This window comes from Hyperolius riggenbachi, chromosome 8 (assembly GCF_040937935.1).
Source record: "Hyperolius riggenbachi isolate aHypRig1 chromosome 8, aHypRig1.pri, whole genome shotgun sequence".
Taxonomy (NCBI): Eukaryota; Metazoa; Chordata; class Amphibia; order Anura; family Hyperoliidae; genus Hyperolius; species Hyperolius riggenbachi.
This window is the reverse complement of record NC_090653.1, coordinates 235,471,360-235,489,490: the sequence shown is the minus strand read 5'-3', so window position 1 is coordinate 235,489,490 and position 18,131 is coordinate 235,471,360. Positions and strand designations below refer to the sequence as shown.

General features: G+C 48.8%; 1 protein-coding gene across 1 annotated transcript in view; it reads right to left on the bottom strand.

Annotated features, from left to right (window-relative positions):
* Nucleotides 1–15,344, bottom strand: part of ABCD1 (ATP binding cassette subfamily D member 1) — a 72,869-nt gene extending 57,525 nt beyond the window's left edge. Inside the window, exon 1 of the mRNA XM_068248358.1 lies at nt 13,833–15,344. Coding sequence (XP_068104459.1) covers nt 13,833–14,747 — 915 coding nt within the window. The 5' untranslated portion in view covers nt 14,748–15,344. The remainder of the gene's footprint in view (nt 1–13,832) is intronic.
* Between the last annotated feature and the right edge of the window lie 2,787 nt (nt 15,345–18,131).

The window sequence follows — 18,131 nt, the reverse complement described above, 5'->3', positions numbered from 1 at the left end:
TATATTCATTGTTTTGGTCTAATTCACTCACATTCTTCAATGCTGGAGTGTTATGGAGAATCTAATGAACTAGCAAACTTGGTCTGTTTATATTAAAAACACATCTCCTATAAGATGACAGGACGAGTGGAATCTGGGGCAGATGGGTGGCATAGTGGATGGCACTTAAAGTGTACCAGAGACCTCGGAAACAAAAGATTTGATGCTTATCCAGGGCTTCCTCCTGTCCCATAAACACGTCTGAATCCCACGCCGTCCTCCCATGATCTGCTGTTCAGCCACGATCAGCCCAGGTAACTGGCTCAGTCAGGTCTAGTCTGGGTCTTCTGCGCATGGGCGCATGCGCAGTAGACCCAGGCTGACACGACTGAGCCTCTTACAGGCAGACTGTGAGAGGTCGACGTGTTTATGGGGCGGGAGGAAGCCCCGGGTAAGTATCAAATCTTTCGTTTCCAAGGTCTCTGGTTTACTTTATAGAGGAAATAAAATCTTCAACAGGAGAGAAGGAAAATCTTCAACAGGAGAGAAGGGTGCGTCTCCTCCACAGAGGAGGAGACCCACCCTGCCTGCATTTAGAGAGAAGAGCCTGTCTAATTCTCCCTTATCTAGAAGTAATGAGTCACTGTAATTTGATCTGTCAGCTCTGTCTGAGCTGTGCCACAGCACACAGGCTATATGTAAACACAGGAGGTTAACCCTGTATGTGCTTCCATAAAACCAGAAAGTAACTACACTGCAACATCTGAGGAGCTCTGTAAGTAGTAACAAAGAAATGGTTTTCTGTAAAGGCTATTATGCTGTTGCTTATTATTGAGAGCAGAGAGGAAGCCGTGGGTTTAGGTCCGTTTTAGTGCTGTACTAGAGTGGTCCAGGGTTGCAATCTGGGCCAGAACACTAACTACATGGAGTTTGTACTAATCACAAAACTGATCATATGCTTCTCCATGAGTTCTCCTAGATATGACCGTTACTATCTGAGAGGGATGGAGATTGCCATATTTATTTCCTTTTAAACAATGCAGTTGTTTTTGAAAATTTGTCCCAATGCATGCTGGTTCCAGGGCACCAGAGATAAACCAAATTCCTACCCTGGAACCGGAACCCAGCTGTTCCAGCACAACTACAATTGGGAATGTTCCTTTGCATGGCCCAAATTATGCAGTATAAACATCACAAAGAGCAGTCTGCTTTTCATTAAAAATTAATTACATGATGTTATTCCATTCCACAAGAGTTTAAGCTTGGTTTAAGGTTTTAATTTGTTTTCTTTCTGAATAATAGTCTATGGAAGTTGAATTTCAGGGATGAAAGCAGATAGACAGAATGGCCAAGCAGCGGAGGATACGCAATGGGGGTCTCAGAGAAGAGGACATGCGATGGGGGTCTCAGAGAAGAGGACATGCGATGGGGGTCTCAGAGAAGAGGACATGCGATGGGGGTCTCAGAGAAGAGGACATGCGATGGGGGTCTCAGAGAAGAGGACATGCGATGGGGGTCTCAGAGAAGAGGACATGCGATGGGGGTCTCAGAGAAGAGGACATGCGATGGGGGTCTCAGAGAAGAGGACATGCGATGGGGGTCTCAGAGAAGAGGACATGCGATGGGGGTCTCAGAGAAGAGGACATGCGATGGGGGTCACAGAGGAGGACATGCGATGGGGGTCTCACAGAGGAGGAGATGCGATGGGGCTCACAGAGGAGGAGATGCGATGGGGCTCACAGAGGAGGAGATGCGATGGGGCTCACAGAGGAGGAGATGCGATGGGGCTCACAGAGGAGGAGATGCGATGGGGCTCACAGAGGAGGAGATGCGATGGGGCTCACAGAGGAGGAGATGCGATGGGGCTCACAGAGGAGGAGATGCGATGGGGCTCACAGAGGAGGAGATGCGATGGGGCTCACAGAGGAGGAGATGCGATGGGGCTCACAGGAGGAAAAGATGCGATGGGGCTCACAGGAGGAGGAGATGCGATGGGGCTCACAGGAGGAGGAGATGCGATGGGGCTCACAGAGGAGCAGATGCGATGGGGCTCACAGAGGAGGACATGCGATGGGGATCACAGAGGAGGACATGTGATGGGGATCACAGAGGAGGACATGTGATGGGGATCACAGAGGAGGACATGTGATGGGGATCACAGAGGAGGACATGTGATGGGGATCACAGAGGAGGACATGTGCTGGGGATCACAGAGGAGGACATGTGCTGGGGATCACAGAGGAGGACATGTGCTGGGGATCACAGAGGAGGACATGTGCTGGGGATCACAGAGGAGGACATGTGCTGGGGATCACAGAGGAGGAGATGCGCTGGGGATCACAGAGGAGGAGATGCGATGGGGATCACAGAGGAGGAGATGCGATGGGGATCACAGAGGAGGAGATGCGATGGGGCTCACAGAGGAGGACATGTGCTGGGGATCACAGAGGAGGAGATGTGCTGGGGATCACAGAGGAGGAGATGTGATGGGGATCACAGAGGAGGAGATGTGATGGGGATCACAGAGGAGGAGATGTGATGGGGATCACAGAGGAGGAGATGTGATGGGGATCACAGAGGAGGAGATGTGCTGGGGATCACAGAGGAGGAGATGTGCTGGGGATCACAGAGGAGGAGATGTGCCGGGGATCACAGAGGAGGAGATGTGCCGGGGATCACAGAGGAGGAGATGTGCCGGGGATCACAGAGGAGGAGATGTGCCGGGGATCACAGAGGAGGAGATGTGCCGGGGATCACAGAGGAGGAGATGTGCCGGGGATCACAGAGGAGGAGATGTGCTGGGGATCACAGAGGAGGAGATGTGATGGGGATCACAGAGGAGGAGATGTGATGGGTCACAGAGGTGGACACAGCCTGTACCTGTCAACAGTGGAAGGGGTCCTGTGGACCAAGCATTGGGATTAGAGAAAGTCAATGAGATACCACAGAGTTGATGCAGAATTATGCAAATGTTTAATGCACATGTAATGAAAACAACCAATTAAATCCCACCAAGGTGGTATTCGATCGGTCCAATTTTACTAGACACCAGGGAAACACGCTATGGAAAAGAAAGGGGACACAGGTACACTGTATGGAAGAGGGATGGGGGACCACTAGACACCAGGCATGCTGTAAGGGGAAGAGAGGGGGGGCACTAGACACCAGGTAACACTGCATAGGGGAAGGGGTAGGGCCACTAGACACCAAGTAGGCTGTTTGGGGGAGGGGAACACTAGACGCCAGGTAGCATTGTTTAGGGGGAGAAGGGACACTAGACACCAGATAGGCTGTACGGGGAGGGGGGACCACTAAAAAACAGGTAATATTATATGGGTGAGGGAGGGGGGGAACCACTTCCTATTTTGAGTGTCACATGGTCGCACCTGACTGACTGGCACACCAGCTTAACCTAAATGAGAGAGGAAATAACCTATTTTGCAGTGATAAGCACATTCAGTCCATGTGACAGGAATTCTGCCCACCAGTTACCTTCTGTACACTGCTTATATTCATTCATTGCCCGCAATTAAGGCTCCTGCACAAGTAATCCTATGGGATTACTCTCACTGCAGTGATTGCGGCACGTTGCTATCGGTGATAATCGCATGCAGCATTTTTCCAGCAATTGCTGCATGATTCTCACTCACTAGAAAGAAAATCGCAAAAAAAGCAATCTCAGAAAAGAAAGTAATGCACCAGCATTTAGAAGTATGAATGGGGCCTATAGCTGCGCCCAGTCAATAATGCAAATTTAGTGCATCAGAGATTGTGAGTACAGTCAGCCTCTGGCATGGAACATAACCGGTTGTGATTACAATATTGTGACTAGTGTGCTAATTAGCAGCACCACCCAGGAGGAAGAGTTTATGATTACTAAATCACAGCTTCTGGCAGCTGTTGCAGCTAACCAGCTGCTAGCACTAATTGCACCTGTCCTGGTAAAGCTGATTTTCAAGTTTCAAGAGAATTCAAGAGAATTTTAAGCTTCCCGCTAAGGATGACGTGAAGGAGGATTCACAGAAAGCAATCTCATCAGTTTAATCACGTGATATAATAAGTCTTTTAGGCTGGATTCACACTGCCAGGAACATTCCGTTTATGGGATCTGAATCCAATGTGGTACTTATCCGTTAGCCGGGCGCATCCGGCAGGTGGCGCTAATTACTATTCCCCCTCCAGGCCGACATGGATAGTAGGGAAAAATGTAACTCTGGTGGAGTTTTGTCGCCACCTGCCGGATGCGCCCGGCTAACGGATAAGAACCTCCAATGTAATAGGATCTGTTCACATCAGTCCGTTCAGTGGTGAGTGGAGTGGCGACGGAATCAATGCTAGCCTATGAGAACGGACAGTTCCTGTTCTCATTAGGCTGCTAGCCGTTCAGGTCCATTCGGGTCCTCCTCCACTGCCGTTTGTTTGGGTCCCTGCATGGAAGAAAAGCCTGTATACTGTTCCCAGGGGCCAAGTATCAGGCACCCATTGGTTTTCAATAGACCAATGGGAATGGTCTCTCTCCAGGGATGATCCTAATTCGTTCATCGAGTAGCGGACCAATGAAAATCCTCCCTGGTGCTCAGGAAGAATTCCCATTGGTCTTTTGTAAACCAGTTGAAGCCTGGTACTTTTGATGGGGCTCTGGGATTGGTATACCAGCATTTCTACGTAGGATCCCAAAAGTTACAGCAGCAGGTATCGAGCAGGTGTAGACGTGAAAACGGAAACGGACAGAACCGGATGAAAAACTGACGCCATTGCTTATCTGCCATAGGCAGTCATGTGACATGGGGGGGGGGGGGAGAACAAATTACAACTTGTTATTAGACACAAATAAGAGGGAATTTAAACAGGATAAACTCTCTAAATACATACAGGGGGCATTTCTCTACGTTTTCCTTCTGTCCTGTGCAAGAGTTCAGGTCCACTTTAAAAGAAAATAAATATGTCAGCCTGAAAATTTCAATCACTTGAGGTGTGCTTTAACCTCCCTGGCGGTAAGCCTGAGCTGAGCTCGGGCTATGCCGCGCAGGAGGATTTCTCCGCATCTATTGGGGCGATTCGCCCCATTCAAAGTGCTGTGCGCGCAGCCAGCACTTTGCTAGCCGCGCGCACAGCTTGATCGCCGCCGCTCTGCGGCGATCGGCCGCACGCAGCGGCAAAAGAGGGCCCCCCCGCCAGAGCCCTGCGCTGCCCGGACCAATGAGTTCCGGGCAGCGCTATGGGCCGGATCGGATGCGCCTGACGTCAGGACGTCGGCTGACGTCCATGACGTCATCCCGATCGTCGCCATGGCGACAGGAGAAGCCAAACAGGGGAACGCGTTATATACGCGCTCCCCTGTTTGCTATTAGTGCCGGCGACGATCGCACTAGAGGGACACATGCGCCCTCTAGTGGTGTTTCATGTAGCTACCACTCTGGTAGCTTTACATGAATCAAAAAAAAAAATTAAAAAAAAAAAAAGGATTTTTGCCCATGTGGCAAAAAAAATTAACCGCCAGGGAGGTTAAGGCTGACTGCTTTGGCCCAGGAGGCCTTCCTGGCTTTCCTTCTCCATAATACAGTACTGGAGGTTCAGCTGAGTAAAATCTGTGAGTCTGTCAGTGCCTGGCTCAGACTGGTGGCCAAAATCACCTGTTTCGGTAAACAGACACCATGCACCTGTCCGCGGGTCCGCAGTTGCCGTCCAGAGCACACACACTTCTGGCTAGAGAGTGTCCAGAGGCATGTTTCCCCATGGGGATCTCCCTGACTTGCATACAGTGGGATGCGAAAGTTTGGGCAACCTTGTTAAGCGTCATGATTTTCCTGTATAAATTGTTGGTTGTTACGATAATAAAATGTCAGTGAAATATATCATATAGTAGACACACACAGTGATATTTGAGAAGTGAAATTAAGTTTATTGGATTGCCCAAACTGTCGCATCGCACTGTATGTCTGTCCATCGTCAAATTATGAGAATTCTGTGGACAGATTTGGCTTAGACCAATTTTTGCCTTTACATGAATGTGATATCTTGAAACGTTGGCTTCATGGTGAAACTCTAAAATCAGTATCTCACTGCATGGAGGGTGCTGGCCAGTTTTATTGGTGTATGTGGGTCTAGACTGAAGACTTGGGAATGATGTCAACAGATAAAAACACATTTTCCCTATCGGAATTCCACTTAAAGTTTGTGCCAGGTGCTCTTGTGCTCTCGAGTACGAAAGGTTTAAAGAGAAGATAACAAAATTGCTTTTCAAAGAATTCATTGCCAAAATAAGAGAAAAAAATGGAATTTGCCCTTAGTGAGGTGATGGTGTGCTAACCTTGAACTGAAGCGATGGAAACATCAAGCTGTACTCCTCCTCTGGGCTGTGACAGGCCAAGCATGAACTAAACTAAACCCCGGGCAAGAATATTATTTTACCTCTCAAATGAGGAGGTCATCTTAAGCACAAAATCAGCAATATTGTTTTAACGTATGATTTTGGGTGATAATCTGACATCTGAATAGGCATCCCGCAGCCTCTACAGACTCACTTCTGTACAAAGTGTCTGACATCAAGTGTTCCCCAGCCTCTACAGTGTCACTTCTGCACAGGCGTCCCCCATCCTCTGTAGTCTCACTTCTGTACAAGTGTCTCACATCAAGTGTTCTCCAGCCTCTACAGCACAGGTGTCAAACTCCAGTCCAGGAGGGCGATATCCATGCCAGAGTTTAGGATGGACAGAGCGATGGAGAAATGTGTTCTACTTGATGAACCACATTTTTCTTGATTTAGTTCCATCAATTAATTTGAGCTGCACCAAAAATGTGTAAGGTCCTCACCCCTTAAAGGAAACCTGTAATCAGAAAAAGTATACCTGGGGGTACTCATTTCCGGCGGGGAAAGCCTCCAGATCCGATTGAGGCTTCCCCGTCCAGCTCGGTCCCACGGCGGCGGCGAAAAAGCTCCCGGAACAGCAGGGATGTAAATATTTACCTTCCCGGCTCCAGCCCAGGCGCAGTATCGGCTCTCTGCTCGGAGATAGGTGGAAATAGCCGATCGCTGTCGGGCCGCTCTACTGCGCAGGTGCAAGTCGTCTGCACAGTAGAGCGGACCCGACAGAGATCAGCTTCTGCACTGGTGTCCCTCATATTCTGCAGTCTCACTTCTGCACAAATGTCCCTCGTCCTCTGAAGCCTGATGTCTGTACAGGCATCCCCTCTCCTCTGCATTCTGACATCTGCACAGGGATTCCCCCATCCTCTGCAGTCTGAAGTGTTTTTGCCCTCTTTACACCAAGCAGGGCCACTCCCCTATTTGAATGAGTCTGGAGATAACAGGAGAAGCAAAAGATGTCACTTATATGAAACACATTATTACATAGTGGTGGCTGGATAGTGTAATGGTTAAGGGCTCTGCCTCTGACACAGGAGACCTGGGTTCGAATCTCGGCTCTGCCTGTTCAGTAAGCCAACACCTATTCCGTAAGGAGTTCTTTGGGCGAGACTCCCTAACACTGCTACTGCCTATTGAGTGCGCTCTAGTGGCTGCCTCGCAAGCGCTTTGAGTCTGACAGGAGAAAAGCGCTATACAAGAAAAGGAATTATTATTATTACATTTATTTATATATGCTGTATGCCAGGGAACTGTCTGAACTGCTCATCCTGTTTAAAATACATCTTTACATCACTCACCTGGAATGAATACAGCACAATATGCATATCTCGCTGTCCTGATCTGCCCCACAGCGCAAACAAATTTTCACCGAAAGCATAAGTGGCTTATCAACAAATCACTGGCTGCCTCTAACAAGATCTGGAAACTCAAGCTTCCCATATTCCAACAGGGACCTCTAATGACTGGAGGGAGCAGACACCGGCACAAGTGAGCGGAGCTGCTGGCTAGACAGGCTCTGGAGGCTTAAAATCGGGATTATAAGCAGATGAGATAGCTGCTTGTACTGAGAGTGGACTCTTATTCAAATAACCTGTATTTAAAGAGAACCTGAGCCGAAACTCGGGTACACAACATCAGATACTTACCTAAAGAGGGGGAAGCCTCAGGATCCTATGGAGCCTTCCCTCCCCTACTATGTTGCCCCCCGTCGCTGAGTGCGGCCCCACAGAAGATAAACGACAATGCATTGTCACTAATCCTAACGGGGCCGCGCAGCTCTTCCTGCTCCAGCATCGCCGCGCAATAGCCGACCCAGCCTGCCCGCGCATGCTCAGTACTGCGCATGCACGGCTACTGCGTGACCCTGCATCAGGAAGAAGAGCTATGCAGCCCCAACATGGAGAGGGGCAGCGCTCAACAACGGGTGGAAGTAGATCAGCGAGGGAAGCCTCAGTAGGATCCTGAGGCTTCCCTCTATAAGGGTATGTACACGATTTTGATCCCGGGCTTCGGCTTGGGATCACTTTAAAGTGTATACGGGGCGAAACTGGGGTCAAAAATCAAGTATATACCTAAGAAGAGGAAAGCCTCTGGATCCCATTGAGGCTTCACACTGCATCCTCAGGTCAACGGTTGCCGACCACGGACTCCCCAAAGGAATACAACAAGAGCTTGAAAGAGATTAAGTTCACAAACATTCTCCTCTTCAAGCACTTGCACAACCATACTGCACCTGTGCAAGCAGGGCTGCATCTGAGCAGTAAGCCAGAGCCACTCGAGCAGCCCCATACTGCAGCGCAATTGTGGCTGTACATGAAGAGGAGTGGGGTCGCGATGTGCAGGGGGTCCTGGGCAGTGGGGATGGTCCAGAGGATGGCGTGGATCTAGAGCAGTGCTGTCCAACTTCATGGGCAGGAGGCGTGGCTAGCACTGGATTTTCCGTTAGAGGGACAGAGCATCAATAACCTGGCTTCTGAGGATGGAGCCAAGCGCGAACAAGAGGTGGGCCATCTAGAGAAGGGGCAAGCGAGGTTCAAACCACAGGCCGCCAGTTTGACAACACTTCTCTAGAGGATTCAGAGGCTTCTCTGTTCTTAGGTAAGTATTTGATTTTGACCAGGGCCGGATTTACCATAAGGCACTGTAGGCACGTGCCTACAGGTGCATGATGACGGAAAGGCGGCTTATTCCTCTTTTCAAGCACCTCCTTCCCTATGCAGAGTCCAGGTGAGAGTGTAAATGAGAGGTTACTCACCCTGATGTTCACATTCCACAGTTGAGATCTCCCTTCAGTCAGGAGCAGCTCTAGCTACTTAATACTGAGGTTCCTCTAGCTACCTAATACCTGGGGGCACCTCTAGCTACTTAATATTGAGGGTACTTCTGACTACCTAATACTAAGAGGCACCTGTAGCTACCTACCTACCTGACAGGCAAGGCAAGGGAGAAGTGACAGCTGGGACAGACTGCACAATTGCAATGCAGTTTGGTGGAGTTTTGTATTTCATGGAGGGTGAAGTGTAGGGTGCCAGGACATCTGTGCCTATAGGCTCCAGTGATGTAAATCTGGGCCTGATTTTAACCCAAGGTCAGTCTCAGGTACTCTTTAAAATATCTACAGTATGTGAACAGTTCCCAGGTGTAATGCACATCTGCAAACTCCCTCCACTGCCACACTTATCTGAATTTGTGCATGTTGTGCAGAATTGCGATTATGTGTTCTTCGCACAGCTCATATTTCAGTAACCTACGTTTTTCTTCTTTTTCATGTGTTTTCCGTTTTTAAATCGATAGTGTTTTTTTTTCCCTTTTCGATTCGCATTTAATGCGAGCCAATGGAAATGCAGAAAGATCGCTTTTGTTTTGTCAAAACTGCATCAGATCTTGAAGTTAGATACATTCTCATGTAAATTAACGTCATTGGAATGCGCCATCAAAATTTGGTAATTTGAAAAATTGCATCGCAGAGGAGAATCCAAAGGACAAAAGATCAAAAAAGCAGAATTGAACATGCATAAAAACGGTAAAACTCACTGGCGGAATTCGCTGGGATAAAGATGGCCATACATCTTGGTGGCCAATCGACCTTCCGATTTGATAATTATCAAAATCGGATGAAAATTGGGCAGCCACAAATATGCCCCATCAACAAATTCACTGATTTCGGGACCATATTGGTCGAATGCATCGATCAGACATGCTGGGATATCTCTGGCCATCATGATCAATCGGTGCGCTGTGATATTGTGAGCTACGAACGCAACGGAACCCCTGGCCGCTCACCATCCCAAAGGTTATATGTGCCCCCGATGCCTGTGCAATAAAATACTTTACTTGTCACGCCGCCCATTAGTGTGCATCACTGTGTCCGCCATACTCCGCATTCAGGTCCCAAGTGAATACCAGCATATCACACAGGTGCCCCATGTGCTACTGTATAACGCTGGCAGCCACGTGGCGCACCAGAGCAGAAGTTCAGTGGACAGCAGACAGGTAGGTATTTTAAGACAAAGGAATTGGGGGGCACATATAAAATTTGGGAGGCATGATGGCGTCCATACAGTTCTCATACTGCACAGCCTGAAACAAACAATCTGTTATGCTGGGCATACACGGGTCGATTATGCGTCAGAATCGAGCCAGTGCGTCCCCGCTGCCGCCCGGATCGATTCCCGCTTGTCCCCGCAGGTGCTTCTTATCTGCCGCTCGTTTTCTTCCATTGTCCGCCCGCGGGGATCAAGCGCGGAATCGATCCGGCGTGGTGATCGGACACCTCGGAAATTATCAATCGAGCCATCAGCGGCTCAATTGATAAAAAGAAACTATCCGTGTTTCCCCAGCATTAAATCTTAATCTCATTACACACTTTCAACATTTGTCTCTTGAAGCAATCCTAATGCTGGGCATACACGGATAGTTGTTTCTTATCAATCGAGCCGCTGATGGCTCGATTGATAATTTCCGAGGTGTCCGATCACCGCGCCGGGATCGATTCAGCGCTTGATTCCCGCGGGCAGACAATGGAAGAAAACGAGCGGCAGATAAGAAGCACCCGCGGGGCGAGCGGGAATCGATCCGGGCGGCCGCAGGGACGAGACGGCTTCGAGCCGCTGGCTCGATTCCGGCGCATAATCGACCCGTGTATGCCCAGCATAAGTCTCATATCTTAAAAACACTGACAAACCCATCTCCTCCCACTGTACTCTCTGTGGCCTGCACTGCAACTACAGTCTATTATGGCTCAGTATGTAATTAAGCCTTTAATCTCTATCACACCCCGTATCTAATAAAAGCTATGAGAACTTCTTAAAACCCTGCTCTGCCTATCATAATAAAAAACAATTCTCACTGCTCTTTCATTTAGGATTTTTATAGACATCGGAAAGGGTGTGGGGAGAGTAAATGCTTTATTATACACGAGCAGGGAGGAACTAGACAGAAATGGATGATGAGACTCTGCAGAGATGTAGTGGTGCAGTGCTGGCCACAAAGAATTGGGGGCTTTTTCCACGGCATTGTTTCATTTTTGAAAACTGGATCACACACAATCTGCCTGCACTTTGCTGTTTGCAAGGGCACTGTGATTTTCACTCTAATTATCATGCACCATTGCCACTTGGATTTTGGATCGTCTCCGATGGAGGTAAGATGGCTTGAAGCTCAGTGTACTGGCCAAGAGTTGGATTTCACCCCATTGCCACTAATGCAATCTGATTTTTACCCAAAAGCAAACATAGCCCATGCTGCATTTTTCCTGCATTTGCCTTTAAGTCAGAGGGAGCGCAAGAAAAACCAAATAGCAAACAATTAAGTGCAATGAAGAAAACTCTGTGAAATGGAAACTAGGATTATTACATTTTCTTGTGATTTAGCCATTCCCTTTTTTTAACAGAATCCTTGGAAACACAGTCGCAACTCGAGAACGAATGATCGCACACAAATCTTTCCAGAAAGTTAAGGACATAGCTGTAAATTGCAAAAAAATATAGTGACAAAAATTGCAATTTTTCAGTGCAAAAAAGCCCACCGCCTACTTTTACACATGGTGTGGTGCGATTGTCCTGCGTCAAAAAAACCCTAAGCAAGACAATTGCACCGCACCACTTCCCCTTGCATATTACCCTGCGTCAGAGTGCGCACACAGGGTAATATGGATAGCACCGCCCCCTGCTACCTGCTGGACAGGAAGTACATCACTGAAGTTTTGATGCTTGCGACCGGCGATCGCCAGACCCTAAATTACATCTCCTTCCGAGTACTACAACTCGAAGAGGGAATAGTATTTAAAGAGACACTGTAACCAAGAATTGGACTTCATCCCAATCAGTACAGTAGCTGATACCCCCTTTCCCGTAAGAAATCTTTTCTTTTTCACAAACAGATCATCATTTCACAAACAGCTCTGTATGACTGATATTGTGGTGAAACCAGGACCATGATGCTGACATCACACTGTGGGAGCCTTGTTGCATTGTGGGAAATAACAGCTGTTTCCAACTGCCAAAAAAGCAAGCAGCATCTCCTTCCACTGACATCACCTTCCAGCAGTAAAAATGTCACCATGTGATAAATGTCAGAATGTAAATCAGGGAGCGGAAAGAATTTACAATGGACAAACACTGACTAAATCATTTATACAAAATTACTGTAAAAATGAAGCACTTTTTTATTACATTGTTTTCACTGGAATTCCTCTTTAACGCCGCCAGGGAGTTACGCAGCAGCAGGGAGAGCAGTCATATGGCTCGCCCTGCGCCGAACTGCCCGGCCGCGATATAACAAATACCCCAATAAGCCCCTACGAGTCAATGATTTACAGATCTGCTCCAGAATTACACAGCACCCTGTTATCACTATATGTAGCATCAGTCCGTGCATTGCTCTGAATACACCCCCCCCCCCCCCCCCCAACCTCACTAGACCATGCTCTGGCCTATAAACTGATGCAAAGAAAGGACAGGGGCTAGACTTCCGCTATACAGACCTCATAGGCGCAGTGATGGCTAACCTTGGCACTCCAGCTGTGTTGGAACTACAAGTCCCATGAGGCATTGCAATACTCTGACAGCTCTAAACATAACTTGGGGAGGTAGAGGCATGATGAGATTTGTAGTTTTGTCACAGCTGGAGTGCCAAGGTTAGCCATCACTGTAATAGGGTGTTTGAGGGTCTGCCACCATAGGCTGAAAACACATTTTTGAAGTGGACAGGGCATGTAATCATTTAATATTGATGGTAAGTTACTAGTGTGTATTAAGTTTGCAGGATAAAGTTCAACTCTTTCCACTTCAAGAAGGAATGTTTAGCGGTCTTAATCGCTCAGCTCTTCATCTTCCCCAAACAAAGCAAAGAGCCATTTATAGCTTGAGCCCTTTGCTGAAATCAGCTATTCTGACACGCCAAATGTTGGGGAAGTGCCACCATAGGATTCAATTCAGTTCTTTGAGTTCCTATAACAATTTCTCTTCTAATGAGCATTTTTTTTATCAGGATGGCCGATTTCAGTGCTAGTTAACTTTAGGTGACCCAGCAGGAAACCTCATAGGAAAATTCAGCTATTGTGATTGAGTAGACAGCACTCTCACACTACTAGGTTTCCAATAGGTTGTAGTAAACTACGCCCACACTATTCAGCCAATTACAACTCTTTGCGCTGTAGAGGGGTGCTGTAAGTAAACAAGTGTCCCCTGTGAGGTTTCCTGCTGGGTTCCCTAAAGTAGACTAGTACCTTAATTTCATGTAAGGAATTACCGAGTGCTATAAATCATTAAAAAAGAGTTGTGAGGTGAGAATAATGTACTAAGATTTACTTGCCTGGGGCTTCCTCCAGCCCCTTGAAGTGTGTGTGTCCCTTGCAGCTGATCCGCAAAGCCCCAGATAAGCAGATCTAAAAATATTATTCTCACCTCGCAACTCCTTTAAACAGTGTGGCCATGAAAATAGATGTACTAGTTTTGGTACCCATTTCAAACATCCCACATCTCACCTTGTGACCTCCATAGAAGGCAATCTCTTCAGAATTGGCGACCACTCTAGAGTGCATGTACCTCAGCTCTCCTTTCCTTCTGGCTTCCTCCGCTACCAATTTCCCAAATTTAGGAGAGCAGCCCCTCAGCACTTTGGCAGTAACGACAACCACCAGTCCAGCAAGAGCAGAAGGCCAACCTGTATCGGCTCCCTTGGTCTTGGCTGTGCTCACCAACGTGTAAGTGGTCACCACTACGTCCAACACAGGCTTGGTCAGGTTGGAATACAAATGGGCCACAGAATTAGCAAAGGCCACCACATCTTCTGTCAGGGACTGGTCAGGGTTCCGCAAGCGTCCGTCCATATTGCTGACCCTGTAGTAAGTCTGATTGCCAAAGTACATCTTGTAAGCGTGGGCCACCAAGCGGGTGCGGAAGGCCAGACTGAGCTGTCCCTCTAAATAGCGTATGGCACTGTTGATGAATGTCGCAGGGAGGGCAATGAGCAGCCACTTGAGCAGCTGAAACACAAAACTGGCTGGCCGTTTCTTCACGATGCAGCGGGTCAAACGACCATCCAGCTGAGCCACATACACAGACAAGAATGTCCTGGAGATGAGAGCGGCCGAGTGCAACAGCAGTAGACCAAACTCTTTGCATGCCAACCTTGGGAACAACAAGCGGAGAAGGCGAGCAAGTCTTCGGAAAAAAACTCTGTTGACCCCAGTCCGCTCATAACCGGAACCCGATGAACCAGGCGTCGAATCTTTTTTACTGCGCTGAAGTCCATTGGAATCTTTATGCCTATGCTGCTGGCGGTACAAATGTCTCAACAGCGGGTAAACCCGGCGAGCTCCATAAGCCGCTAAGGCAAACACAGCCACCCGCTTCAGGACAGCGGCGCGGGTGACAGGGGATGGGCAAACCTGAATCATGTCTGTAGTTATAGATACACACACAAGTGGATATTCCACTGGCCCAATTCACCTACTCCCAACCAAAAGATTACAAATATTTGAATAGATGAGAATGCACATAGTTTGCAAGAAAATTGGCAAGCATGCAAATCTGACACTTAAGGGTTCTCCTGACTATTAATCTAAACTATATGTATGCTGTAAAACATTATACAATGTTTTGTGTATAAATCAGCTATAAATAATTACAGGCAGCCTTTTGTAAGCTGCCTTAGACCCCCCTCTTCACTTCACCTACATAAGTCACAGAATATTCCCCCATTGCCTTCTGCCATCACTAGAAGTTGGGCATCTGCAAACATGTGGCTACTTGGCAATGTTACTAGGAAAGATCAGGCACGTATATACAGCTAAGTATATAGTTTGGAGAAAACTGGAAGTGCGTACAGTTGTGTGTATGTCCCCTGCCGCCCCCACCCCCTTTCTACAGGGAAGTGCCCGGCTCCTGCCACCCAGCGATCACCTCTCCTCTGTGTCCCCCAAGTCGCTGTCACCGTCACTCTTCACTGCCGCTAACGGGGAGCCGGCGGCTAGCCCCGCCCATTCGGCCAGATGACAGCTGTACTGGCAAAGAGGTGGTGCTATTGGGGGAGGAGACGTGACAGAGGTGGAGTCTCAGCGTTATCATGAATATGTTTTGCCAGTCTCAATGGCGCCTGTAAGGCTTCACGAGACTCCGCCCACTTTCAAAGCAGAAGTCAGCGACAACTGAACTTTATTCAGAAGAAACAAAGGTGGGATTATGAGCAACAGGTGACGTCAGCTGTCACACTTTCCCCTCTAACGGAGGCTACTACAGATGGGAACTCCGGATCTTTTCAAGGATTCGGATCATTCGAATCGGATCATTGAAAAGAACCGGATCTTTGATCGGAATCTTTGACTCATGAGGGGGGGTGAAATGACTAGCAGGACAGGACTTTTCCTGCACTGTACATTCTGTTCAAGCCTGGCTGCTAGTATAGCAAGCTATGTGTCAACTTCTGTGATAGATTTTACTTTTAGTTCTGTTTTAAGACATGATATGTAGACCCCTGCAGGATGATAAGATAACCTTTCCCCACCTAAAGAGAGAGGTTTAGCAAGCAAGGGGCCTTATCCCCTCCAGAGTTAAAGAGACTCTGTAACATGAAAAAGATCCCCTGGGGGGTACTCACCTCGGGTGGGGGAAGCCTCCGGATCCTAATGAGGCTTCCCACGCCGTCCTCTGTCCCACGGGGGTCTCGCCGCAGCCCTCTGAACAGCCGGCGACTGTGCCGACTGTCAGTTCAATATTTACCTTTGCTGGCTCCAGCGGGGGCGCTGTGGCGGCTTTCCGTTCCGAACTACACAGAAATACCCGATCTCATTCGGGTCCGCTCTACTGCGCAGGCGCAGGAAACTTGCGCCTGCGCAGTAGAGCAGATCCGACGGCGATCGGGTATTTCCGTGTAGTTCGGAGCCGACAGCCGTCAGAGCGCCTGCGCAGGAGCCAGGAAGGTAAATATTGACGTCACCGCTGCACGGACTCCACGGAGGGCTGCAGCGAGACCCCTGACGGATGGAGGACGGCGTGGGAAGCCTCATTAGGATCCGGAGGCTTCCCCCACCCGAGGTGAGTACCCCCCAGGGGATCTTTTCATGTTACAGATCCTCTTTAAAGTAGAGTGACCAGATTTTTGTCGTCCAACCTGGGACGGGGAGGGAGGGCGCGGGGGGGGGGTGAAAAGTGGGGAGGACTGAGGAGCGCGCAGCGGCGAAGACAGGGGGGGGGGGGGGGGGGGGGTGGGCGTGGCCATGACCTTGTATGGGCGGAGCTAAGGTAGTGATGTAACAGCGAGGCATAAGAAAGCAGTGTTTACGCCATGATGTGGACAAACGAGACTTTGCATCATGGGTGTGCAGAAACTGTGTGATGCTAATAGTATACCGTAACCACAAAGCAGCAAACATAGCCATCTATGACCATTAAATAATAAATGCAGTAACAGTTACCCCGGACACCAGAAAATAAACGCAATGAGAAACATGTCAGCACAAAATAAACGCAATGCGGGCAACATGTCAGTACAAAATAAACGCAATGCGGGCAAACATGTCAGTACAGAATAAACGCAATGCGGACAAAAATGTCAGTACAAAATAAATGCAATGCGGGCAAACATTTCACCAGAAAATAAACGCAATGCGGGCAAACATTTCACCAGAGAATAAACGCAATGCGGGCAAACATTTCACCAGAAAATAAACGCAATGCGGGCAAACATTTCACCAGAAAATAAACGCAATGCGGGCAAACATGTCAGTACAAAATAAACGCAATGCGGGCAAACATGTCAGTACAAAATAGACGCAATGCGGGCAACATGTCAGTACAAAATAAATGCAATGCAGGCAAACATTTCACCAGAAAATAAACGCAATGCGGGCAACATGTCAGTACAAAATAAACGCAATGCGGGCAAACATTTCCCCAGAAAAGAAACGCAATGCGGACAAACATTTCACCTGGAAAAGAAACGCAATGCGGGCAAACATTTCACCAGAAAATTAACGCAATGCGGGCAAAGATTTCACCAGAAAATTAACGTGCTGCTCCCGGGACCACCTTCCTCCTTCTCTTGTCTCCCGCGCTGACAGGGCTACGGCAAGATGGCGCCCAAAGCCCTGTACTGGAGACACAAATAGTCTCCAGTACAGGGCTTCGGCAGCCATCTTGCCGTAGCCCTGCTCGCCTGCCAGTGTCGGAACAGACACCGGAAGAAGGAGGCTGGAGCGGGGCTGCGGGCAATGAACTGGCACGGCGTCTATAGACGCCGCTGCAAGTTCATGAGGATAGAGTGGCCAGAGTCCCGAGGCTGGGACGTTTCCCGGGACCTCATGCTGCCTTGGACAGCGGACCCCGAATCCGGGATGCGTCCCGGGCAGTCCGGGACGTCTGGTCACTCTAGTTAAAGGGAAGATCCACGCAGACTATAAAAAACAAATTGCACTTACATGAGGCTTCTTCCAGCTTCTGGTAGTCGATTGGTGCCCTCGCCATAGCTCCTCTCCCTCCCGGCGTCCAGCGATGAAGAAGCCAACCTCACCAGGACGGTTTCCGGGTCGGCTTCATGGGCGCGGGTCACATGGTGTACGTGATGTCATCTGGTCTCTACTGCGCAAGCGCAGTAGTTCTGCGCCTGCGCAGTAGAGACCCGATGACGTCCTTATACCACGTGACCCGCGCCATGGAGCGCACATGAAGCTGACCTGGAAGCCGACCTGGTGAGGTCGGCTTCTTCATCGCTGAACACCAAGAGGGAGAGGAGCTGCGGCGATGGCACCGATCGACTACCAGGAGCTGGAAGAAGCCCCAGGTAA